This window comes from Anas platyrhynchos, chromosome 21 (assembly GCF_047663525.1).
Source record: "Anas platyrhynchos isolate ZD024472 breed Pekin duck chromosome 21, IASCAAS_PekinDuck_T2T, whole genome shotgun sequence".
NCBI lineage: Eukaryota > Metazoa > Chordata > Aves > Anseriformes > Anatidae > Anas > Anas platyrhynchos.
In genome coordinates this window covers 12761372-12787027 of record NC_092607.1, presented here as the reverse complement: position 1 = coordinate 12787027, position 25656 = coordinate 12761372, and the positions used below count along the sequence as shown (strand labels likewise).

At 51.8% G+C, this 25656-nt stretch overlaps 1 protein-coding gene across 1 annotated transcript; it reads right to left on the bottom strand.

Moving 5' to 3' along the window:
- Positions 1 to 12204: 12204 nt before the first annotated feature.
- Positions 12205 to 25631, bottom strand: RBM38 (RNA binding motif protein 38). Its single transcript, XM_038166113.2, has 4 exons — positions 25242 to 25631; positions 24697 to 24820; positions 24015 to 24069; positions 12205 to 13665 (listed from the first exon to the last, which is right to left on the bottom strand). The coding sequence occupies exons 1-4, from the start codon at positions 25407 to 25409 to the stop codon at positions 13365 to 13367; spliced, it is 648 nt and encodes a 215-aa protein (XP_038022041.1). The 5' UTR covers positions 25410 to 25631; the 3' UTR covers positions 12205 to 13364.
- Positions 25632 to 25656: the final 25 nt, after the last annotated feature.

The following is a 25656-nucleotide window of genomic DNA, read 5'->3' as shown; positions in this document are numbered from 1 at the left end:
ACACCCACAGCTTGTGGGTGTCTGGGGAAGGCAGACCGCAGTCTGGGGGAGTTCACTTCTCACTGCAGAATTTCCTCCTCGTTTCAGGCGTTATGGCATAGATTTTCTTCTTGCGAAGGCGCCAGCTTTGCAAACAGGCACTATCCTTGCTGCAGTGAAATTAATAGGGCGTCTGGGGCAAAGGTAAAGCTAAAATACATAAGTAAATGTTTGCAGGATCAGGACCTTATTCAGGCATAAATCAGGTAGCGCCAGCCAACAATAGAATTACCTAAGTATAAAATCCCATGTAAGCCAGTAAGATCAGCTCCAAACCTGCTATGAATTTGCTTTTTGTTTCCATGCCAAGAATATATCACTTCTAACTGCTGCAATCAGGTCTGGTCCTTTTTATTTTTTTAAGTGCTTTTGGGCACATTTATTTCCCGTCACCAGCAGATACACACGGAGCCTGACCCTCCTTTTCTCGGGCATGTCCCAGCCTGCTTCACCCACACCAAGCTGTCCCTATCAGGAGGGGTTTTTTTTCGTTCCTTGCCTATTCTGCTGCTGCATTCAGTAAACAAAGGGACACCAGCGACGATCCCAAACTGCTCTTTTTTATTTGCTTGGGAACAGAATCAACTATTTGTTGGTCTTTTGTTGCAATTATTTTTTTTCCTTTTAAGCTGGTGACCGTTGAAATGTTGGCTGGTACCTGTGGCTTTGCGGCAGCCACACTGATACTGCAGGATTTGGTACCCACTGGCTCCGGGCAATCACGGAGGAGGCCGTGGAGAAGGCAGTGAGCTGCATGGGGGAGATATCGGCTCCAACCGAAGGTCCAGGACAGCACAGTCCCAATTGTTCCTCTCAGACTGTGGGGATATTCTGCAGGCGTTTCTGGTCATCTCCCTCCCCACAGCTTCCCCAGATCTCAGCGCACTCTTTGCAGATGCTGCCCTGAGACAAGAAGCCTGGCGATATTTGCGCTCTGATGAGGCAGGATGAGGTAGATTCTTGCAGATGAGCTGGGCAAAATACCTGGGAGAAGAAAGGCAGGGAGAGGCAGAAGCACCTGGGGAGTGCTCCAGGCTCTCTAGCTCCAGGACAAACTTTTCTCGGCCCCTGCAGCCAGGGGCCTGTACCACAGCAGAGCAGCAAGGCAGCAGCTCCCAGAGCTCTCCTCCTGCAGACCATAGCTGTGTCCAGCTCCTTCCCATCCCCTCCTGTCCCTCTGGCTGCAGCCCACGGGCAGGTGCTCCAAAAGCCAGGGCAGAGCCTCTCTGTTACAGCTGCACAGCTTCAGGGCTGATTTGCAAAAGCAAACACCAGAATCAGCCCCAATTCCTGCTGGGGCTGCATGGCTGGAGGGAAGCGAAGGGAAGCTGGGGGTGATGTGGGCTCATGGCCAGCCTGTGCCAGGTCCTGCGGGAAGGAAGCTCCCTGGGGATGCCATGCCCATCTCTCCTGCATTTGCTGGATGAATTCCTGTTGTGTTTTTTTTTTTTTTTTTCCAATGTTTAGTCTCTGAGCATGACTCAGCTGCTCTGTGTGAGGCTGCAGGTGGGCACCGATGTCCCAACACTGCCCGTGATGCTGGAAGCCCGTGGGGCAGGGCTGCACGAAACCTTCACCAGGACACAGCAGCACCAGTGACAGTCTGTGAGCAACGGGAATGCCTCCACTGCAGCATTTGCCAGCAGCAGTGACATTTAGCCTCTTAAATTATTTTTGAAAATGGCCCAGAGGGTCCTAATTATGCACTCTAGCAAATGCTACTTGTGACCTGCTTTGCCAGGAATGCCCCATATATAATGGTGTATTTTTTTTTACTGTGCTTTGCCTTCTCAGTTTCATGTCTTGAAACAGCAGCAAGCCCCACCAGGTAGCTGTGTGTGCTGTTCCCACCTTTGTGTTTTCCCCATGGCACACCTCTGCCATAACCTCGGCTTGGTATCTCGGGTATGTCTGCAATGGGCGTCCACTACAGAGGGCCTGGCTGGCTGGCAGGAAAAATAAATCACTCTGCGCTGGCATTGTTTAACAGCCATTATTTCAGCAGCCCACAAGAATGAAGAAGTGATGAGGGGCAGCGATGCGTGACTCCCCCGTGGCCAGGCTGAAGCCCAGCGAGCTCTCCAAGTGGCACGGCACCACTTTGCCTTGGGACACACCACGCCACAGAGAAACCTCCTTATAGGCTCTAGGGTGACAGTCAGGCCCTCTCTGAATGCAGGGGGAGCCCTGGTGGGCTGGGCTGTACTGGGCTGTGCTGGGCTGTGCTGGGCTGTGCTGGGCAATGCTTCAGAGCTGGAAAGGGAAAGGACCCAGTGCAGAGGATGGCTGGATGGCTGTTGTTGCAAAGGTTTCTGGAGGGATGATGGGTTCTGGCTGATTATGGATTCATTTTTTTTAATTGTGTACCCATAGTGTTACGCAATTAAAAATAAATAAATAAATAAACCTACCCCCCCCCCCTATAGAAACTCATTTCAAAACGAATAACAGCAACACTTTTTCAGTCATTGTCTAAAAAGGACGTTTCGGTATTGCTGGGACTTCCTTTCTCTCCACCTCTCCACCAGACTGCGATGTTCAGATACAGCTGACGAGGTGTTTGGGCTCCGACAGCATGTGCTTCCACCCAGTTCCTCCAGCTAGCTCTGGGGAAGCCCTCCTGGCACCTCGCACAGGCCTGGAGACCTCCTCCATGCCTCACCAGGGGAGCTGTGGTGACACGGCCCCACACAGAAGGGCTCTGGTGGCGGCCTCTTGCTGGGCTCCAGCAGGTGACCGTGGCAGCAGGTGCCCTTCGGAAGCTCTCTGCTATGGAATCGCTTTAAACAGCAAGAGCAGAACTGTGTGGGTCAAAATTAACCCCATGAAACTCCCAAGGCCTCGCTTGGCTCTCTGGCCCTGTGTGGGGCCTCAGGCCCAGCCTCGTGCTTGTGCATCTCTGGCGGCAAACCCCGCCAGGCACAGGGCCACCATGTTAGCTCAGGACAGGAGGGTCCTGCACGGCCTCAGCTGTCACTGATCTTTACCTCAGGGAGAAACCTCCACAAAACCACTCGTAGCATTTTTGATAGCAAAATAAAAGCCGCCTGGAATGATTTGTTGGTCACCAAACAAGCGTTTAGCTGTTGGGATATTTCAGGGGCAGTTTATGTCTCGATTTACCAAAGTGCCAAAAAACTCGTCACCTCTGCATCCCTCTCCATTCCCCGCTGCTGGCGGGGGGTGAGTGGGACAGGACGGGGTTGTGGGGCCTGTGGTGGGTGGAGATGGAGGTGGAGGTGGAGGTGGAAATGGACCTGCCTGGTCCTTGGGAGCTGCAGGAGCCTTCTGGGGCCGCAGAGCGAGGAGAAACTCATTTGTTATGCAAATGTCTGCTCGAGCCTGGCGTAGACAGTGGAAAGCTCTTGAATTATTTTAAGCAGAGGACAAAAGTTTTTTCCCTCCCCCTATCATCTTGGATCCTTGTAAAAACAAAACAAAACAGAAACCTCGGCGTGAACCATCTGACAATGATCAGCGCTCCGTTTGCCTAGCGAGAGCAGCAGGGCCAGGCACACACAGCCGCATGCAAGGAGAACAATTAACTCAAAAAAAAAAAAATGCATTTGAGGCAGACGGGCTTTATTCTGTCTCGATGACAGCACAAACTAAGCATCCTCTGCCCTTATCTTCACCGGTGTTCTGGGGACAAGCGGGCTGTAGAGGGACAGTGCTGTCCCTGGGTGACCAGCTGAGGCACGTCCCTGCTGTCACCCGCAGCAAAGAGGGGCACGGGGCGGCTGCTTTGGGACGTGGAGCACTCGCAGCCATCAAGTTCCAGCTCTCAGCCCAGCTCATGCCGAGGAGCCCACCATGTGTGTCAGAGAGGCGCTGGGCTGTCCCACCGCGGTGCCGTGCTGGAGCAGGTGTGTGTTGTGTGGCTGCTAGGAAATGTCTGCAAATATTTGCTTACTGCTGAGGGGTGTGGAGGGGATGCACCCGAGCCTTTCCTGCTGGGAAGAGCAGTTCCACGCTGCCCTGACAGCAGAGGGTGAGTGAGGGTTTGTGCAGAAGGTGAGTGAGGCTGTGGATGCAGGGGGAAACCTTCCAAAAACCCAAACCACCCCCAGAGCCCCCGGCAGAGCTACATTTAAAGCCATGCAGCTCTGGTGGCCCCTCAGCATCCCAGGCCACGGCTCACAGCATCCCTGCACCATGCTGCCTGGCCTCAGCTCCCTGACCCAGCACACGGGGCCACAGGAGAACCCGCAAGCATGGGCTCCACGCTCTGGTCCCCATTAAACTCGAGGAGCCCAGGGCACAGCCCCACACCATCACCTGCCCTATGGGGCAAGGACCTGAAGGCTCCTTTGAGGGGCACCAGCACCCAGTCAAGCTCCCAGGGTCACTCATAGGCACCAGCCCCTGGTGCTGCGGCCTGGGTGCAACTGGGCTGTGGTTTTCCCATATTAAACGCTCTATTTCTTAAGTGTAATGGCAATGCTGCAAACTCCCCACTGAAATTCTTAACTAACTGTGCAAAAGCAGTTGTTCTCATAGGCATTTTTAAAATTGTGAGAAAATTTGACTGGGCATTGCAATGTTTGTTTTCTTTGAAGACTTTTTTTAATCTTGTTTTCCATTAAAGTAAAAAAAAAAAAAAAAAAAAAAGCTCAAGATAGATAGGAATTGAAACTGTGCCTTTAAGTATGGCATGCTAACAGCTGCTCAGAAATAAAAGCGAGATTGGAAAGAGCTGGATCGTGTGCCTAAAATCCACCGTGGAAGGCTGAACTCCTGTATATGTTTGCTTGTCCATGCTGCCCCAAGCTCGGGGAGCAGCGCCACGCACTGTGCCATCAGGGGGTTCAGGCTGTGTGCTCACAGTGCCGTGTGCCTGGGGGATGTTGGCATCGCCTCCTCAATCTTCTCCATGGCACCCAATGTCACAGAGCCACAGGGGCACCCCAGCAAAGCACACCCCAACCTCCCTGAGCAGAGCCAGGAGCAGAGGGAGAGGAAAAGGTGGCGACAGCAGCAAGGGGAATATTTAACGTTTATTTTCAGCAGCAGAGTTGTTTTCCAGAGCTGGAGACGAGCTGTACGAGGAACTGCGCCTCCCCCAGCTCCCTCCACTTCACCGGGGCTCTCCGCTTTGTTTCCTCGCTGGGGACTTGGCCAGGAGACACTTGGCCCGAGCCAAGGGACAGGGGCAGAGCGGGGGCCGAGCTGCTGGCAGCGGGGCACTGCAGGATGGGGACACCGGGAAATGGAGGCAGGGCTTTGCTGCGCCATGCGGCGCTGTGCTTGGTGCTGTGCCCCTGGGTGAGCACAGGGTGCTGCCTCCCAGGCAGCTCTGCCTCCCCAGCAGCACGTGGGCTGCTTCAGTTTTTGGGAAGCAGCCTTCCCACGGGGATGCTCCTGCCCAAGGCTGGGGTGGGAGGAGGGGGAAGGCAGCCTGCAGAGAGGGCAGCGGCACAGCCCCTGTCAAATGTCACGCAGAGCTATTTTAAGATTTTATCTTGCTGCCCTCTGACAAAAATGTGCTTTGGAGTTGAGCTTATCATCCGTGTAGCTAGGCTGGCACACGGGGGCTGGTGAATTTATCCCAGGGAGATGGGGAGAGGTGGAGCAGAGCCAGCACCGCTGCAGGATTTGGTGCTGCTGCTGCCTCCCGGGACCCTGCCAGGGACTGGGCAAAAACCAAAGACACAGGGAAAGGGCAGGTCCCTGAGCCAAAATGCAGCTGGGCCCTAAAGGAGGGGAGCACAAACCCTTGGTCTCAGCACCCTGGCACTGCCCAGCTGCACTGCTGGTCACACGCAGCCCTCTCTTCACTCCTGCTTTTCTGAAGTTAATGCAAATGCTTGCAAACTGTTAAAAACACTGCTTTATCCTGATTTTTTCCACTTTACCCATTACCCATCTACACATCACAGCACATCAGACTGGGATGCTCCTCAGTCCCACGGGGCTCTGCTTTGCTGCCAGGCCGAAGAAAATGCTCTGTTGGGCCTGGACGAGCATGTGTGATTTATTCTACCTCTAGTGCCCAGGGAAACCCAGGTACTGGACACTAAAGTGTCCCCATAACCATGTCCTGGTGCCCATCAGGGCCCTACCCACAGGATTACCACACACACGTCAGTCCTTCCCTCTTCCCACGGTGGCTTTGGTTCCCAGTCCCACTGTGGGCTCTGCTCTGGGCATTTTCTCTCGCAGCAGCAGCACAGATCCACAGCAAAGTCTCTGGGAAGCCTCCAGCACTGGGGCACAGCAAAGGGCCCTTTTAAATACTGGTGGCACTACCCAAGTGCCAGCACAGCCACCTCGGTTTCTGTACATCCCCCAGCAGGGTCTGCAGGTCCCCGTGCCCCATGCACTGCCGGGAAGCTCCTCTCCTGGGGTGCGTGACAGCTACAGTTGGTTTGGGCTATTTCCCTGGCAGCCACCAGGGAAATTAAGAATTATTTTGGCAAGGTTAACTGAACCTTGCAGTTTTTGGCCATTTAGAAGCAAGGCTGCCCATGCCCACCCTGATGGCAAGCACCGGCTGTGCGCTGTGCCCTGACCCTGCTGCATCCCACCGGGGACAGCGAGGGGTGCTAGGCTAGAGGGGACACTGCATCCCACCCCCTGCGAGGTGCAGGCACCCATGCAGAGCCCCCAGCGTGCACCCCCGGCCACAGGGTGGCTGTGCCTTATCACTTTTGCCTGCTTGGCTGCTGGGGCTGGAGATTAGGGAGCTGCTCCTTATCAGCCTGTGGCCCCACAGCCCCAGGGCCCCGCTCCTGGTCATACTCCCTGGAGAAATGAGCAAGCGTCAGGTCACCTTGCTGCAGCCGCTGGGCCGTCACGGCTCAGGGTGGGCTTTGCTGGTTGGATTTTTCTTTTCTAAAGCCTCTCAGTGCACAGCTTGCAGAGAGAAGGACATGTTGGAGATGCTGGGCTGAGGGCTCGCTGGAGCACTGCCTTGTGTGTTCGGATCCAGCGGTGTCAGATGGGGATGGGGAGAGGAAACCGTGCGTTTATGTGCCTGTGTGCATGAAACAGGGAGCAGGGAATCTAAGGGTCTTCCCTGGGCTGACTGCGAGCACCTCGCTCCCACAGAAACCCCACCAGCTGTGCACAGAGCTCTGTGTTGTCTGAACCTGGGCCCAGCACCCCGACATTGGTGACCTGCCATTAAACGGGTTACATCGCATGGCTGCTGGTGTGTGCTCCTCCACCTAAACCTTCTGCTAATCCGTGCTTCATCTGGCACCTTCAGCAGCCAGGATGTAAGAAATAAAAGCTTAAATAGCAGCTGAAATAAGTCATTCATATGTATCCACGCACACACATCTATATTTACATACAGGTATATGGACAGTCACATGTATTTACATACATATGCACTATATATACGAGTGCATATCCATCATATCGTGTGTATATCCACTCATATCTACCTATAGATTGCTATTTGTATAGGAATACACAACCATTGATAGAAAATGTGTATGTTCGTCTACATATGCTTCTAATCAGACTTCTATCTGATATAAATACATGACCAATGTATATATGCACATATAAAATTAACTGGAAACAGGAAACTGAATTAGTTTACCTTACTAAAATGGCATGCAATAAATAGCAGCATACAGTGCTGAAAATAAGGTAGGATGTGGTTTTTGGAGGCTTTTTTCCCCCCTCAGGGTTCATTCTACATGTTTACATCTGAAAACCTGCTAATTTTAAAGCCCGATCGCAGCAAACTAATGGCACCACACATTTATTTCATTTCACTTTCATTTTGCAGAGCTCCAGCTTTACTTAATGTGCTCGCATGGACGAAGCTAAAGTAAACACGGCCAGCTGATGTGACTCAGGAAGGCAAATGGACGCTGTGGCTGCCGAGCCACAGTGCCCCAGTGTTTATCTAGAGGGAGAGATTAAACGGGAACCACTCAGGCATGCTTAGTCCGGGTTTCAAGGATCTTCTGAGTGTTAAACATGTATTAAGACACTCGGCGCTATTTTCAAAGTGAGACGTGTTCCTCGCCACTTTACAATAGGCCACGCTCCCTGGCTTTGCATGTCTGAACGCCCCTAGAAACCTGCTGCTGGGACCTGGGGGCTCATCGAGGCAATGGCAGTGAGTGAGCCGGCTGCCGAGCAGCTGCTGAACGAGGGCTTTGAGCCCACCTCGCCCAGCCCTCCTCCAGGATATTCCCCCTTGAGCTCCTCTATCTGGTTGCTGTTGGAAGCCGGCTGGCTCCTGCAAGACACTGCAAGGCACCCTTCAATAAAAGTGGATAAAAAGCTGGGACACACAGGGCTGGTGCAGGAGGTGCCCAGGGACCAGCACATGGGGGACAAACACTGGCACAGCCCTGCTGAATCCTGCAAACCCACGGCTTGATGCTGAGGCTGCGGATTGAAGGCGGCCGCAGGATGGAGGGAAAATATTTACTTTGTGTGTATGCATAAGGATTTTTGTATATAAATGCTATATATGTGTGTTTAAACTTATCTGTATGTAATTATATTTCTAAATTATATGTAGGAATTTTAATATCTGCACAAACAAATAAATACACTCGTGCACATGTATTTTGGGATCGCTAGAGGAAGGTGTGGAAGCCCTAAGTCCCTCTTCAGCCCAACACCAGCACCTCGCCCTGTCCTGGCCCTGGGTTTGGAGGCCGAGAACTGTGACCCCCCTGTCTGTGAGGTCTCCCCCTCCGACATCTCCACCGCGGGCCTCCAGCCCCAGCACCGCCAGGCTCCTGAGCACGCCCCGCGGCTGGTAAATCAGAGCCTGCACTTGCCTCCCACCCCACCCAGCCTTATCTGGGCCATCGCCCCCTCGCCGTGCCCCGCTGCCCCCCCATTTGTGGGTGTCAGACCCCCAGTAACACCGCCAGTGCCACCAGCAGCTCCGCATCGCGGGGCTTTGCAGCTCTGCTGTTATCCTGTGCAAGGTCCTGCTTTGGGGATTACTGATGGAGCTGAAACGCCACAAAATGTAGTGCGTGTGTGTGTGGGGAAAACATAAAAACATTAAAAAAAATCCTCAGGAACCCTCCCCTTCCCGGCCAGGTCGCCCCTGCAGCGGTCACTGCCCAGCTCAGGAGCAGGACCAAGTTCTGTGCCACCAAGGGGAAGCTGTGACTGCTCCACCCCCCTCCCTATAATTTTAGGATGTTTCCCACACCAGCCCGGCCGTTTGCAGAGGCACGGTGGTATCAGCAGCCCGCAGGTCTATCGGGCCAAGCAGAAGCTTTTCCAGGAACTATCTCGTGCAGCACATGACCAGCCCCGGCTGGCGATACGTGACCGGCATGCCGCGGGTCCCTGCTGCAGGCAGTTGACTTTGCTGTTCATACTATTTTAGTGATGGGTTTTTTAATCCTGGGCTTAAGTTTTTCTCTTTCTTTCTTTTTTTTCTTTTTTTTTTTTTTTTTTTCTCTCTTCCCTTTTTTTCTCTCTGAACAAGGGAATCTCTAAGCTGGCAGGATTCAGAGAGGCACAAAGGAGGGAAAAACAAGTTTCAGCCAGAAGTGGGAGAGAAAGAAAAGGATGCTGTTAGCATTCCCTGGATGCAAGGGGGCAAAACTGTTTTGCTGTGAACTTGATTTTAAAGGGCAAGTGCCACCAGCGGCCCAGTTACTGCACACAGAAATCCTGGGTTCAGCCTTCCCCTCTCAGGGGTGAAGTTTTGGCTTTGCCTTAGGAATGGGACTGTGGGCAGGCTGTGCTGTGGCGCCCTGTTCCCATGGGGATGCCACCGTCCCTTAGGGCTGGGGGTGATGGTGCAGGCCTGGGGGGCTCCCCACCTGTCCTTGGCACCTTGGGGGTGTCTTGACACGTTGCTGCAGGCCAGTGTTGGGATGGGAGCCAATGCCGGGCTCATCCCAGACTTTGGTGCTGGTATTTATGGTGGTGATGTGCTTCAACTCACGGTGCTCACGGCTCAGCTGGGCAGCCTGATGTGCTGGGAAAACACATCCTAGGGAAAACAGCTGAATTTGTCTTGCAAATGACCGGACCCAGCCCTGGGACACCTGTGCCCCACAGCTGGTGCTGCTTGAGCTGCCCTGCCAAAATCACCCCCCTAAAAGCCATTCCCCTTCAAAAAAAAATCATCCTCACCACTCTTCCTGCATCCCTCTGGCCACGTTTTGCTGCACCAAAGCTCCTACAGCAGCACCCCATGCTCACCCCATGCCCACCCCAGCCACAAGGAGCAGAGCTCTTCTTACCTCATACCAGCACAATGAAATAAAGTAAAATAAGATACAATACAAAATCGAATAATAAAATAAAATACAAAATCGAAAAATAAAATAAAATAAAATAATAATAAATAAATAAATAAACCTTTTAAGCCATTGCAATTCAATTTAAGCACTTTTCCCTGTACCCAGACCAGCACTCAGCAATCCTGTGGGCTTTCCAGACTTCCCCAGCGCTGGGTGAAGGAGGTGCTCGGGCCCTTTTTGGGGACAAGGCACACATCCTTCCCTGCCTGCCCTCGCAGCCATCGCGCTCCCACTTCCATGTGGGAAGCTTGCTGGCAGATTTCATTATCATTCAGCCCAGCCACAACTTCCCAGTTGGGCTGTCAGCGGCAGGAAGCCGGCAGGTTGGCTGGGGCTGCTGGGCTGGTGGGGTTGTTTCTCGAAATGAGCCCAGAGCGGGGCTGAGCGGGCTCCAGGAATCCCTGGGGAAGGAGGGAGCTGTGCTGTGCTGCTTCTCAGCGCCACTCGTTGCCCTTGCTTGCTGGCAGTTTTGGCCACCTTTCAGGAAACCAGAGCCAGCTCGATGGAAACTCATCACTCTTCTCGCTTTGCAATGCGCTGGGCGCTTTCTTTTCATCAACAAATGGCTCTGAGAGGCCTCGGTCTCCCTGATGGCTGCGGCAGAAGCGGGTCCCAGGTGCAGACAGTGGCCATGGGGCCCAGCGGGACCTCACTACAGCTCAGGGACAAGGACACCATGGGGCCGGGGCTGGTGCTCCCATGCAGCTCCCCGCACAGCCACTGGCCCTAAATCCTCCCCCACCTCCTCCAAACCACCGGTGACAGGCAGCAAGAAGAATTGCTGAGCAATCCCCACCCCACAGGACTTCAAAGCCAGCGGCTGCTCAGGCCAGGCCCCTCTCCTGCCGGCCGGGCTGGATGCGGCTGGGCTCTTACTCCTTTGGCAGTCCCGCAGCCGTACACAGAAAGCAATTACTTAAAAAGGAAAGAAATGTCACCCGCGTGGCTCCAAGTAAAGCCCCGGGCAGGGCTAACAGAGCACCATCAGGCTCCGCGTTCTCATGCAACACGAAGCAGGGAGGAATGAGCTGTTTCCATTCATCTAGATGGGCTGTTTACTCTGAGGCCTACTGATGACGTTAGACATGCCCCCCGTGTGCCTCCAGCTCCACCAGGGCACTTGATCAGACACAGAGCCGTGCTGCCACTTCTTCCATCCCATGGCACCCTCTTCCCCCCCGTGCTGGCTTCAGGCATCATCCCCTGCGCAGTAACACGGGCTGGTGCCAAAGGCAGCGACGTCTTGGCACCAATTCTGCCGTAGCCTTTGGAGAGACGAAATAGATCACCAGCACGTTCAAGTAGAATCGTTTTTATTTACTTTTAAAAACAGATATTGGAAGTCAAAATCCAAAAATCAAATTTCTAAAGCAGGATGGTGAGGTAAAATCACACGTGGCCACAGGAGCAAGGCTCAGGGGGGTGCGGGTGCCTGCAGCAGGCCCGGCGCTGCCCGCAGCCTGACCAGGCCCTGCCCGCCCCGAGGGAACCTCAGCGACCCGACATTAACTGAAGGAGGGCTCAGGCAGACCTCCGACCGCTGGATGGACTCCATTTTGGATAAAACAAAATAAAATAAAACCTTCCTCTGAGCGAGTAACAGAAGGAAAGGCCACACGAGGTGCGGATGCTGCTGCACCAGGACAGCGGCACTTTACCCGCTCTGCTCCACAGCGGCTGGGCACGAGCACCAGGGAGACCTCGTGTATCCAGCAGGGCACTCCAGGAGCTCAAAAGCCCCCGGTGCCAGAGCCACGGGTGACTCAGGAGATGCAGAGCCACCAACAGTGCATGGGACGTGTGTCCCAGCCCCCCCGGCACATTCAGGGGCCAAGACCAGTGCATCTGCATCGGGTCGCTTTGCTACTCCCCCCTGCACTCCGGCCACGCAAACATGGTACCATACAGTATCCGATCCTTTTAAAAGTTAAAATAGTTTATTGCTGTTCTTTGTAGAAATGCACTTAACTTACATTGTCTTTTCTCTTCCTTTATTTGGCTGTTGCATTATAGGCATAAAAAGGTTCTGTTTACCCATTTGTTCAATGACTTAACACCTTTTTTCCTTTTGCTCCACTCATGATATACCCCTAACCTTTGCTGGCCAACAGCCCCAAATCTCCTTTACATAAATACTGTAAATGTCTCCATAGTTTGCAGCATTGTAACAAAAAAATCTACCAAAGTAGACAAAAATGTTCGGTATTCTTGGTTGTTGTTTTTTTGCATTTTAAAAATATACCTAAATTTGAGATAATCTTAACAGAGTAACAATTACAATAAGAAAATAGTACAGTGCGTTGACTAAAGGAATATTCTGCTCTCCTTCAAGCCAATATTCCCTTTTGCATGTTGAAGTGATTCAGCAATTACTTAGGAACTTTTACCTACATACAATAATTTAGTAAAATGAGAATTAAACAAGGCAGATACTTACTTACTACTATTCTTCTGTCTGCAATTCACAGCTCATGCGAATAAAATCGCAATAAATATTAAAAAATAGTTTTTCTTTTTCTTTTTTTCTGTAAGGCATCTCTGAGTATTACAAAGTTTTTGTACAACCAAAAAATAAGATTGCTTTTCTCCATGTTCTCCGAGTACCTCTGTACCTCAACAGTAAATAAGAAGATTGCAGGTTTGATGAGGAGGGAGGGCTGGCGGGGCAGACGGGGTGGGGGCTGGAAAGAAGACCATAGGTGATGGAAGCAGACTGTGATGTGTGCAAGAATCTGTAGTTTTCCTGTGAAACATTTCAGTCACTTTAAGAACATCTTCAAGACAATATCTGTCCAGATCCAAAGAAAACTTACCCAAAGTCCTTTTTCATGAGCACAGTCAGACTGCAAGGGTTTGGGTTTGCCCTTAACACTATAAATAGCTTAGGTATTGATATGCACCTAAATAAACGGGATAAAGGGTCAGGGTGATTTTTTTTCCTTTTTTTTTTTATTTTGTGTTGTTTTTTATTATTTTTTTATTTTTTTATTTTTTTGCTGTTGGTTTCGTCGTCCTAGTCGTCATCCTTCCCTCGGCAAAAGATTGTCCCAGGTGGCAGCAGAGCGAGCAGGGCCCTCACTGCATGCGGTCAGGCTGCAGCTGCTGGGGCTGGTACTGCACGAAGGCGGTGGCGGGCGCCGCGGGGTTGCTGGCGGTGATGGGGGGCTGCACCGCGCCCGTGTAGCCGTATCCCACAAAGCCGGCGGCGGGAGAGGCAGCGTAGGGGTACTGGTCGTAGGCAGCTGTGGTGTACTGGGAATAGGCTTGGCTGGCGGCGGTGTAGTCGATGTAGGGAGACGTGATGGACTGCACAGGGGTAGGGATCACCACGCTGGGCTGAATGATAGCTTGGGGGTAAACATAGTGAGGCGTGAGTCTGTGGAGGCAAAGGGAGAGGGTCAGCGAGGGGCCTGCTACCCAAATTCATGTGCCCTTCCTGCCCCAAATTCACATGCATCAGCCACAGGATGGTGCTGTCCGAGCAAGGGGTGCTGCTGGGGGCGGGGGGGGAGGCAGAACACAACAGCCCTAGAGTCTGGAGTAGAAGCAGCACAAGACAAAGCAGAGACGTGGCCACACGCCCTGCTCTCCACTCCTCTGCTTCCCAGGGGTCAGATATCTGCTGCTACCCAGGCTGCCGGGCCCCAGAACCCCTCCCCAGGTGGCCACAGCACACAGACACCACTCACCAGCCCCATTCCAACCCTGGTGTGCCCAAATTGTCCCCACCAGCCTCCAGCTTCATATTTCCCTGTCCCCGTCCCAGCCGCTCCTCCACGCATCCCATTGCCAGGAACAGCCGAGGGCCTTCCCTGCTGTTATCAGTCACCACACATTGGGGCTGGTGTTTCCATAACAGGGGATGTTTAGGGCAATGCTACAGGGTGTTTGTTGTAAAACACGAGGTATTGGTACTGGTTTTCTTCCCCCCAGTAAGGCTGGCACATCTTGGCTCTCACGGCCAGTGCCTCCAGCGCTGCCTTTCAGCACCTGCCCCAGGGGTGCTGCCACGAAGAACCAAACCACGCCACTGGTGATTAAAATTGAAGCACGCTGAGGATGGTTAAGGTCAGATCGCCCACTTATTGATAGGAAATGTTAACTTTTTTTTAAAAAAAACAGCAAAATGGAAGGGTGTGTTTTCCAAAGGGCCCATGGGAAGTCAGGCTTGAAGTAAGAGCAAGAGCTGCAGGTTCAGGTCTGTCCACACAAAGTGCCACGGTCCTGCGGCTGCCCTGCACCGGGAGCTCTGTGGTGCTGGGTCCTAATCTGGGGCTTGCAGAGGCTAGTGACTGCTGAAGGGCAGAGCCACAGGCACCAGAAGTACCTGGTGTAGGCAAGAGGTCTCTGACCAACTGCTTGCCCATCTGCAGTAACCAAAAGCCATCCTCCAGAGAGTCCCCAAACCCCCTTATTTTGGTGAGCAAAAACCAAGGTGAAACTCCGCACGGCGCTTATGCAGATTCAAACATTTTGGGGATTTTTGTGTGGATGTGTGCGACAGCACATTTCCAAACACGACCACTTTTAAAAGCCTCCCACAGGCTTTTCACAAGCCGCAGGCTTGTACGTGCCTGCAGCGCTTCGCGGAGCGGAGCTCAGCTGCTCGGGGAAGGATCCGCTGCCCACTCGCCCATCTGATCCCTGTCAGGAGCACGAGAGGATGCGCAGCACTGCCTGGCCGTGGGAAGTCCCACCCAGGAGCTGGAAGCTTCTCCTGGACCCGTCACTGGCCTCCCTCGTCCTGCCCAAGTGCCTGCCCCACATCTCAGCCGGTACCCGCAGCGTCCTAGGGCCCACCTGTGGCTGCTGACCCTGTCCAGCAGCTGTGGAGCTGTTCCCATATGCTTCTCACCCAGCACTGGATGCTAAATTTAACCTGCTCTTTGGGCAGGAGATAGGCTTCCCGTGAATAAGTGTGCATCTGACCTGGGTTTTCTCTTGTTTTCCCACTCACACACTTTTTTTTTTTTTTGAGGCAATTTGCATTATGAGAGAATGACTGCTATTCTCCCCCCTCGCAGCAGCTCTGCCTCTGAAATCAGCACCCTCGGATGAAACGAGGCTGCCCAGAGGAGCAGCACCAGGGAGGGGGCAGGATGGATGGACGGCACGCACAAATATTAAATGCAAGGCCACCTCCCAAGGCCAGAGCTGCCACAGCATGCAGGGAGGGAGCTCACAGCCCTGCAGTCCATAAATACACGGCACCCGCTATCACCCTGTGACTAACAGGAACGAAATGAGGGGACAGAAATTCACTGAATCATTTTTGTTGCAGCTCTGATCCAAATTAAGGCCAGCACGGCTGAATCAGAACAAGAGCTGACGCCCAGGCTCCGACCTCAGGCCCAGCACCCCAGCCGGGCTGCAGCAGCAGGGCCCTGAGCCGAGGAGTGGGCACAGCCAGACCCCAACACCCCTTGGACTCCGTCACTGAGCCCTCGCCTGCAAAATGAGCAGCGCTACCATGGAGGCTGGGCTGGCAGCCTCTTGGGACACAGCCTGAACATCACCCTGCAGGAACGTGTGCCCAGGGACCCTGCACGTCAGTTCTGATCTTCAGCACACGGGTCCCCTGCTGTAGTTTGCACAAAAAGGCAGCAAACCCATGACATCCTAGACGACGACTTTGTCAGGGAGGAAAAATTCCATCGCTTCGATGCCTCTCTGAATAGAAAACACCATTAACTGAGAAGACAATAAGTATTCTTGCACTTTGTTTCCAGAAATAACACCCGGCCCGCCGCACACACAGGCACGTGTCTCACACCACCATTTGCCGCACTGAAAACGCGCTGCCACTCCAGAAGCTGCTCCTGTGTACAAGCAGAGGCTCTTCTGCTCCATGGGCTTTTAGTGTTTTAGAATCACACTCGGGATATGACGCAGTTTGGACTTCGGGATGCAGTGGCCAGATGGCAACTCATCGATCCCAACAAAACACGCGGCCCAAGGTAAGGTCGCTGGTTACTTGTGGCTACCGAGAAACCAGAAGCAGCGCGGTACGGTGAAGTTACTGCTGGCTATGTTTAGCATCCACAGGAGGTCTTGAAATACTTTCCCCTCCTTCACTATTTCTGAAGATCTCTCAGAAATAAAGCTGTTTTCGAGTGCAGTCTTTTTCGAAAAATCAGCAAGCTCTGATCTGAATTTCTACCGGATGAGTCACATCTGTGTTTTACGATGCCTTCCCTCCCTGCAGTCCTCCTCCGGCTCCCACAACGCGCCCTGCAAGCCAGAAGAACTTCACCTTCATACACAACGTGACCAGAAAAAGGCCCCCAGCCACGGCAGGAGCTGGTTGTGCTGAGGTGGGGGACAAGTTGCAGGAGGGACACAGCACCACACAAACACTCGGGATGCGAGGAGGGGCACAGGGCTCTTGGCAGCCTCACAGAGATCAGCACACAAATGCCACCACCACGACCAGCCCTTTATTCCCTGAAGAATAAAAGAAACAGAGCCCTTTGTGTCTGCCAGTGAAGGCACAAACTGCAGCATTTGACCCCGGGAATTTGGCCTGCGTTTCCACCAGCACTGACCCGTCAGCTGCTGCAGGGACACCCACACGGCCACGACACGTGATGGCAGGACAGACGGATGCGTCGGAGCCCTCCGGACACACGGCACCAGCCAAGATGCCACGGGAGGCAATGCCGGGCTCCGTCTGCTGGGTGGTACTGCAGAATGAGCCGAGCACAGCCACAGCTGCACACGAGAGCGACACAAAAACCGCCTGTGGTGAGGTGACACCTCCAACCACAGCCTGGGTGACAGGTTTGCAGAGAGGTATTCTGAAGCGGGGTCAGGAGTGCGAGTGCCTCAGACAGAAGTAGCTCTGGGAAACACCCCAGCACGGCCACGGAGAGCAGCAGCACTCCAGGAGTTCGACGCTTCCATTACCAGTGCTGCAACACCACCTCGGTGCTAGTGGTGTGCAGACACAGCCGCATCCTACCACAGCTCGTGCCCCAGGAGTAGTATTCCTGAAGGACAGCCCCAAGCCCTTGAGGCGCTGTCTTGGCACTTTAAGCCTGGGTGGAGCGTGGGTGGTCAGGCAATACCTACAGCCTAAATGCCAGGCTGTAGAAACAAGAGAAATTCAAATCCTGGTCTCAAATCCAAGCAAGATGCAGTGGCCAGGTCAGGCTGTGTCTGCCAATGAGGACTCCTGCTCGGAGGGGCCCCTGCGGGGTTTATTCACCGACGTGTGAATAAGCACAGCGTGCTGCACACCAGGGCATTCGTTCTGCACCGACCACTCCACAATCCATCAGCAGTTACTGACGTGGGCTGGGCTTCGTCCACTGACATGACAAACCTCTGAATCCTGAAATGTCCCTATTAAAGCTGATTAAAGCATGCATTGAAATGTCAATGGGTTCTGCCTCATCAGCCAGCTTGAAAAAGGACAAGGATGAACCCTGCAGCTCCGTGGTCCAGTATTTACGCTCGCCTACTGTATTATGACACAAACACAAAATAACATCAAAAGAAGAACCACAAATTTCTGCTCTAATTTCTGCTCATGTAACTAATTTGCCTGTCTGTCTTCTGCTCTTCCTCCTCTCACCCTTTGGGAAGATTTACACAGCAGCCCGGGCAAACAGGTATGTGGTACACGACTGGGTTTCCTGCTGGGTGAAGGACTTCAATATACAGGGGGACAACGAAAAAGGAACAACCTGCTTTAACAGCCTGTCCCAGGTTGGAATCAGTACAAGAGAAAACATGGCTATGTAAGAGGTTTCAACGATAACTTCTACCAGTTGCTGAGCCTACAAAAATCACTGTACACAAGCTATCCATGATTTCAATCTAATTTCATTTTGGCAGGAGAGAAAAAGCTTAGGGAACAGGAAGCACTGCGGTAGCTGCGAGTCTAGCGCAGCCCAGCAATGCCATCACTGCACAGCGTGAGCACAGCTCAGCTTCATGATGCAACAAACTCATGGAGGTGGATCCCACAGACACAAATAAAAAGAAACGCCATCTACACCTTCTCCAAGAAGCACAGCCAGTGCAGAGGTGTGGAAAAAAAAAAAGAGGTTGCCTATCAAAGATGAGAGTGAATCTCCTCAAAGATCTCAACTTTTTTCTTAATTCAACCAAGAGCCCGAGATCAACATCCTGAGCTCAGCACCAGTTATCCGGGCTCTACAATTTACAGCTTTATCCTCTGCATCTTGCTCCCCCACGCCCAAAGGAGAAAAAAAAGAAATACAATAAAATAATAATAATCCCAAACAAAGGCATGTTGGGCCAGACCAAAAATAGGCTGGAGAAGCATGCTGAAAAACGCTCAGGTAGCAGAGCAGGAGATAACATCTGCCTGAAACAAGAGCCATCTGGCACCAAGGAAAAAGTCACATGGAAGTTTATCCGCAACTAGTCAGCTATCCAGAGAGGGAAAAAGCCCTCCCCTTTCGAGTTATCAGCACAGCCAAAACAGACATGAACTGCCAGACAAAACAGAAAGTGCCTCACACCAATACACCACAGCAGCCCGAGTCCCTCAGCATCAGTGTGAGAATCCCAGGAGGATGCTAGATTTGTCCTGTCCACGCAGGAGGAAAAACAAGAGACTTTAAGAGCTTAATTCCCAGGAATTCCACCTTTAACTAAGCTTTCCCATTTCCTCCTGCAATTTGGAGAAAACCAAAGGCTGCAGAAACGCCTTTAAAAACTTCCCAAGTACCTGACAAGTTATGGAATAACACATGCATAAAGTTGTCTGCTTTTATGTGACTCCATTTTTTTAACAGACTTTTTCTTTACACGTGATTCCTTCCATTGATTTTTAATTAAAATCACCAGTACATCTGATTTACCAAAAACTATTTCTTGGATATACGAGGGATTTTGAAGCAGAATGCTTCAACCATGTAAGAATAATGAAATAGGTTTTCTTTTATCAGAAACAGGTAACTGATAAAACAAGTGGTTTCTCAGCCAAGAAAGAAATTCCATTTTAAGAATTTTCAGGGATCTCTACTGCCAGCCTCTAGATCTTGTTGATCTAGAGGACCCGAGGCACCCCTCTCCACGCCTTCCAGCAAAGCGGGAGCAGCCAGGGGTGTGTGCCAGTGGCACAGGGCAGCCGACACGCACAGGGAAAGGGCAGGGGCAGTGCGGCCCTGTCTGCAGGATAGAGAGAGGGAGAAACAGGATACTCAGTTTTAACTCTGAGGTCCAAGACTTTTCATCTTTTGCGCTCACAGAGTATATTTAGCTCTGGTATGTAGCCTGCTCCCATCTGCGGGGAACAAGTTCTTCATGTAAGTCATATTTAGAAGTGACCCAGTGTCCTTGCCACCGAATTATCAGCACAACTGTCTAAGTTCCCTCTCTGGTGTCCCCAGCTCAGAGGCAGGCTGCTCAGAGCTGCATTTATCATTCAAATTACTGGGCATGTGTTTAATACTACCAAAGTTAGGGACCAGCGTGCCAGCAGCTGCGCAAAAGAAAGACGAGATCAAGAACAGGCTGCACTGCTCTGAAAATTCAGGCGTGTGCACGGATCTGCTGTGCCGGGATTAAAACAGCACCAGAACGGGAGAAGCTTATATCTGCTGCTCCCCGGCTCCTGCAGCCAGGGGAAAGGGCCTGGGTCGCTGCTCTGCAGAGGGCAAAGAGCAAATCCACTGATGCAAATGGAACCACAGCAAGGAGAAGGCACTTTCCTTTCTGGCTTCCTTTTACGTTGTTCTATACGATGACACAAGATGTGGGACACGAGCAAACTGTACCCAAAGCAACAGTGCCAAGCCCTTGGGTGCAACACCAGCACTTGCAACCTCGAAGTAAATGTCCAAGAAAAACTGCAAAGCTGTTGGATCTGTTTATAAATACACATCTATTCTTAAAAACCAAAAAGCTCTCTGACTGGCAAGCGCTCGGTCTGAATAGCAGTGAGTGTGCCTGAGAACTAGCAGCTGAAGCCATTTGGAAAATGGATTTGAATGTTACTTAGGAAATCCCCCCCCGAATGCTTTCATGTTATTGGCACACGACAAACAACAGGTGCCGGGTGAGCCATCCCCATGGGAGCCGCTTGTGACCGGCGGAGCAGCCCGGGGTCCTGCAGCAAGCCAGCTTTTTGATAAGTGGTGAAATAGGAAGTCAGAGCACGGGGGATGCCAGCTGACAGAGACCGAGCACAGCAAGGACAGCATGCGCCTGTTTATAAGCATAACCACAGAAAAGATGAAAGTTTGTTTCCTTTTATTTTTAACCCAATAGAGAAGTTTTAAGGATAAACAGCTGCAAGGGAGGGTGGGCTGACACAAAGAGGGACTTTCTTCACTTCCTAGCTGCAGCACCATCAGTACACGAAATGTTAAACTCAGAGATTTAACCATTTCCAGTGCTGCCTGACACCGAACACAGGCCGAAATAAGCAGCTACAGGCCAGGAAGAGGTGGGGTCTCTGGAGCAACGACACCCCATGTGCAGATATGGAAAGAGCTGGATCCTGCTGCAAGGACAGCGATATGTTTCCAAGAGCTCAGTCACTTACTCAGCCACTGGTAGATCTCCCACACAGATAGCTCCTTCGCTGAGGCACAGCCACAGGAATGCATCTGCCATGCACTGCCTGCATCCAGAGCTGAAAGCACGGCTGGGGAGAGAAGAATCAGGGAATCCCCTGCTTCGGGCGCCAGGGGCCCAGAAGAGAGGACCACGAGGGGGGCACAACGCAGCTCTGCTGCACCACCACGTACTCCTGGCTGAGTGGTCTACATAGGTGCTCCTCGCAGCTTCCAACAAGTGTGATGTTTCTCCAAACTTCTTTAAAGGACAACTGCTTCAGTAAGAGACCGCTGCAGTAAGAGACAGCTCCATTTGCAGTCTCTCCCTCCTCTATTCTCATAAACACAACGCCACACCAGCCAGCAACTGCAGGCAAATGCTGTGGCATTCCCATCTGCCTCCAAGCAAAGTGCAACCTGTAAGCTACCGACTGAGCCCCGAGGCCTGAAGTTGCTTCCCTAAACCCAGAAGCCAGATCTCCGAGTCACCCTGACACAGACGCATCCTTCGCCTTGCATTACTGTTACGATCTCTGGTTACGACAGCCTAGAGACTACTTTTCAAAACAGGATTTACTACCGACTCCGCGCTGTCTGCCGTGTATGTGCCTCCCCTGCCAGGACAGCAGGAGGAAGGAGAGAGGCTCTTCATGGTTTCTCTTTCTGTTCCGCATACCCCGGGCAATATTTACAGCTGCATTTGGGTCCCTGGGGCTGGGGGGAAGCCTTCAGTTTATAAATAATCTTCACTAATGTTTGGGTAATTTTCATAGTTTCCATTCATTTTAAGTTTCACCAAAACCTGCTTTTTGCGGCTTTGTAGCTCGAATGTGACTGGCTGGTCTTCTCTTCCTTAACTGCCTAGCAGTTCGCGGGCTGTTCATTCATTTCTTCCTTGCCAAGTCCAGCTTGCACACCTAGCACCCCGCGTCCCATAACAATGGTCTTTCAGAAACTGCGTGCCAGTGCCTGGATGCAAACACTTTGCAGAGAGAAACTGAGGGAGGGAAAGCCCTGAGATGTCTTATGTGTGGCAACGCAGACCAGCCAGAGACCTTTATTTGGGGAAGCTCCACAAGGCACACAGCAAATGGGCAACAGCAAGTTGGTCACACTTCCCAAGTCAGACAGACCCTGATAAGCTCCTCACCTACCCTCAAATCCCTCAAAGGGCAAAGGAAATTGTGGCTCCAAGGGAATGCAAGAGCAGAGCCCTCTTACTTCTGCTGGTCTCCTGACAAGACAAAGAGGGAACCGGTGGCCAAGCTCCGCTGCTTGACTGAACACCTGACGCTTTGCTCAGAAGCCACAGAGCAGCCTCAGCCACAGTGCTCAGTTAAATGGCTCTACGTTTCGCCAAACCCATGTTTCTAGTGATCCTGCTCCAGCAATGTCCGAATGCAATGAAATTCGTGTTTACCGATGCTTGCAAATAATGATATATAATCTGCTCCCTCCAGTCTCCTGGTTCCTGTCTCTTGGCAACTGATAAATAATTTACAGTGCTCTCTGCTGTATGTGCTCACTGCAGCTCTGCTGGTTTAATGATGGAACCAATGCCGGAGAACTGGAACAGTAACTGTCTAGATCACAAGGAACACCGAGTCAGTTGATCCCACACTCCTCTCTACATGAAACTAAGAGCAAACTGTTCAAAAAGAAAACCCACGTTTTTCACAGCTGCAGAGCTGTGGTGCTGGGTAGGAGCAGCACATGCGGGAAGAGCAGATTATCTGCAAGGGGAGCTGGTGCGAGCTGACGCTCCTGCCAGCACTAGGGCTTTAACACGCTTCACCATTTTGCTCTTTTCTGTTGGCACGCATGGTAAACCTCGTAACATGCTGGGTTTTATCATCAACTTCTATTGTGTGCTCTTGTGCGATTTGGAAAGCCTCCGGTGTTTGCATCTCAGAGATGCTGCCTGCCTCTGATCCTAGGAAAGCTGCTATAGCTCCCATGCGAGGACAGCTGTTGAAGAGCAACAGCTTGCCTACCTGGACTATTGTGGCTCTTGCACCAAAAAACCCTCCTCGTTTCATGACAGATGCTCTTCAAGTCTTTCCAACAGAGTCGTAACCACTTAGGAAAACTGGCGTGTTTGAACCGTACACAGCGCACATACACTGGGTGTGCACTATTGTGGCAACACAGCCTCTTACATCCATAAACTCATTGGAATGAGATTACCCAGGCAGTTGGCAGAGAAGCGAAAGTTTCTGTTTTGTTGTTAGCTGCTCCCCCCACCCGCCCCCAAAAAAAAGAAAGAAAAGAAAAGAAAATGCTATGAACAGAGAACAGGGAATGGATGAAATATTTCTGTTGACAAAGGCCAAGATCCCATCTATTTATATTAGTCACATAAAAACCACAACAGAGCAGTTCTCAAAAGCTTTAAAAAATGCACCTACTTTCTTAATGCTCTTAGAAAATAATAATAAAAAAACCCTATCAATATTCACTTTCTGAAATGGTGTAAAAAAAAGAACTGCATCAATCATTAAACAGTTAAATGAAGGCAGTATGACAGTCACTATTGTTCTCATGAAGCACACTTGTCTTTTCCCGAGCAGCTGCCAGATCCTATTAGATGTATAAAAAGAGGACTTTTCTAACTGAGTAGGGATGGTATAAGCTATTGAAAACAGCAGACAAAAGCCCACTTTTGCAGACTATTCAAGCCTTGTATAACATCTGTCCAAAATCAATTTTTGACCTAATGTTACTTTCATTAAGTAACAGACTTTGTTTCCAATGCAATTTGTTTTCTAGGATAAAACTGTACCCTGAGCATTATTATGTGGGAAACGGCAGAGAGGAAGCAGAAGATCTTATTTGAGAAACATGAGAGCAGAATTTGCTTAATTGTTTTGACACCTTAAGTACTGCAATAGAGAAACTATTTTCCATTTATTTGAATTCTTGAAGCTGGCAAAGAAGAGAGCAATGCAGTGGGCTTATTATGGCTAAGATTTACTGAGGATAAAGGAGGATCTTTGGGAATTATATGAAAGCTGACAAATGCACAAAACTTCTGAAATCTTCACCAGAAATAAAGTACTCCACGCATCAACAACAGCTGTTCAAACTGTCCACTCCTTACAGCTAAGGCTTTTTCATGCATTTTAAATAATGAGGAAGTTGATTCATGAATATGATTTCAAACTGACTGTTAAGAAACATGTCCACTTACCCAAAGGGTCTCTGAATAAAGGCTGGATGTAGCTGCTGCACACCTATGGTAAAACCTAAAGAAAAAGGGTTCAGAAAAAAAATATATTAATGAATGGCATCCACCATACCATTCAACTCACAATATACCCACGTAACTACACCTCAGACCACATGTACATCCATTTCATCTGCTATGCATGTGAGCAAATTTAGAGTCCCATTTAGAAGCAAGTTAATTTTAATATGCATATGCGATATGCACAAAGGCCAGATGGGAGCCCAGATTAAAGAGCAGTGCTCAAGTGCTGCTATCAGAGCAGACAATGGGGATAATACCTTACTTTACACAGGGTACTGTGTGTAAAATTAAACCAAGGGGCAGAATGACGGAATGGATCTTAGCGCTAATGCTGATGTAACAATGAAAGAAGAGAGCAGCAAAGCAGACCAGCCATGGAAGGAAATGGCTTTAACTCAGTTATACGAACTTTGGTGTATGTTGGCATATAATGCTAGCATAAGAGGGACGGGGAAGAAGTGAGGGAAGAGAGGAAACTGCATTACAGTGTCCTCAGTCCATGAGCAAAACAAGGGGGGATAAGCACGCACCATCAGATCAGATGAACCCAGCCCGAGTAACTCGTTCCCTCGCCTTACAAGTTATTCTACTAGTTAGAGACGGGCTCTCCCGGCTGCCTCACCAGTTTGAATACTCCTCGGTTTTGCTCCCAAATACGCCAGGTTCACATTTGCTTTCCTGCCGTCGATGATGGGGTTGGGGTCTTTGCAGGCTCTTTCAGCCGCAGCTCTGTCTGCCATGGTCACCTGCAAGGAAGCACAGCCTCGGTTGTGGCAGCGGCACTGGGGGAAGGCTCCGGCAGTGGCAGGCACCGAGCGGGGCTGTTTGCTTGGCTCATCTATTTTGACCCAGGAGCCAAACGCCGCTTCTCCAAACCACCCTGACACAGCGAGACGGGGGGCACCTGGCGGAAAAGCGGCTCCCCATGGCCAAAGCTTCCCTCTGCTCCCTGGGCTCCTCCAAGTTAACGGAGCCGGTCCCAAACCCCCCGACGGTGGAGGCTGAGACGGGGCAGGCAGCACTGGGGGGCTCAGGGCAGGGAGATGCGGGGGTCCCGGCCACCCCCCAGGCTTTGTGAGGGCACTGCCACCCCCCTGAGGGCACTGCCACCTCCCTGAAGGCACTGCCACCCCCAGCCTCCCCCCCGGGCCGGGCAGCGGCACTTACGAAGCCGTATCCCCGGGATTTGCCCGTCTGCCGGTCGGTGATCACCACCGCCTCCTCGATGTCCCCGAAGACCTCGAAGTACTTCCTGAGGGAGGAGTCGGTGGTGTGGTAGGGCAGCCCCCCGACGAAGATCTTGGTGAACGTGGTGTCCTTCTGCACGGTGTGCATGGTGCCCGGCGGTGGTGGTGGCGGCGGCGACAAACACCCCCCACCCGCCGGGACCCCCAACGCGGGGTCCCCCCCACTCCCCTCCCCGCTCCCTCCCGGAGCGGTGACGGGGAGCTGCGGCGGCCTCCCGGGGCCCTAGAGCGGGCTCATGGCCGCGCTTTGTCCCGTCAGCGCGGGCGGCGCCGCGCCCCTCCCGCCTGTACCGGGCAGTAGCGGCCGCCCGCCGCCGCCGCCGCCTTTGTAGGGC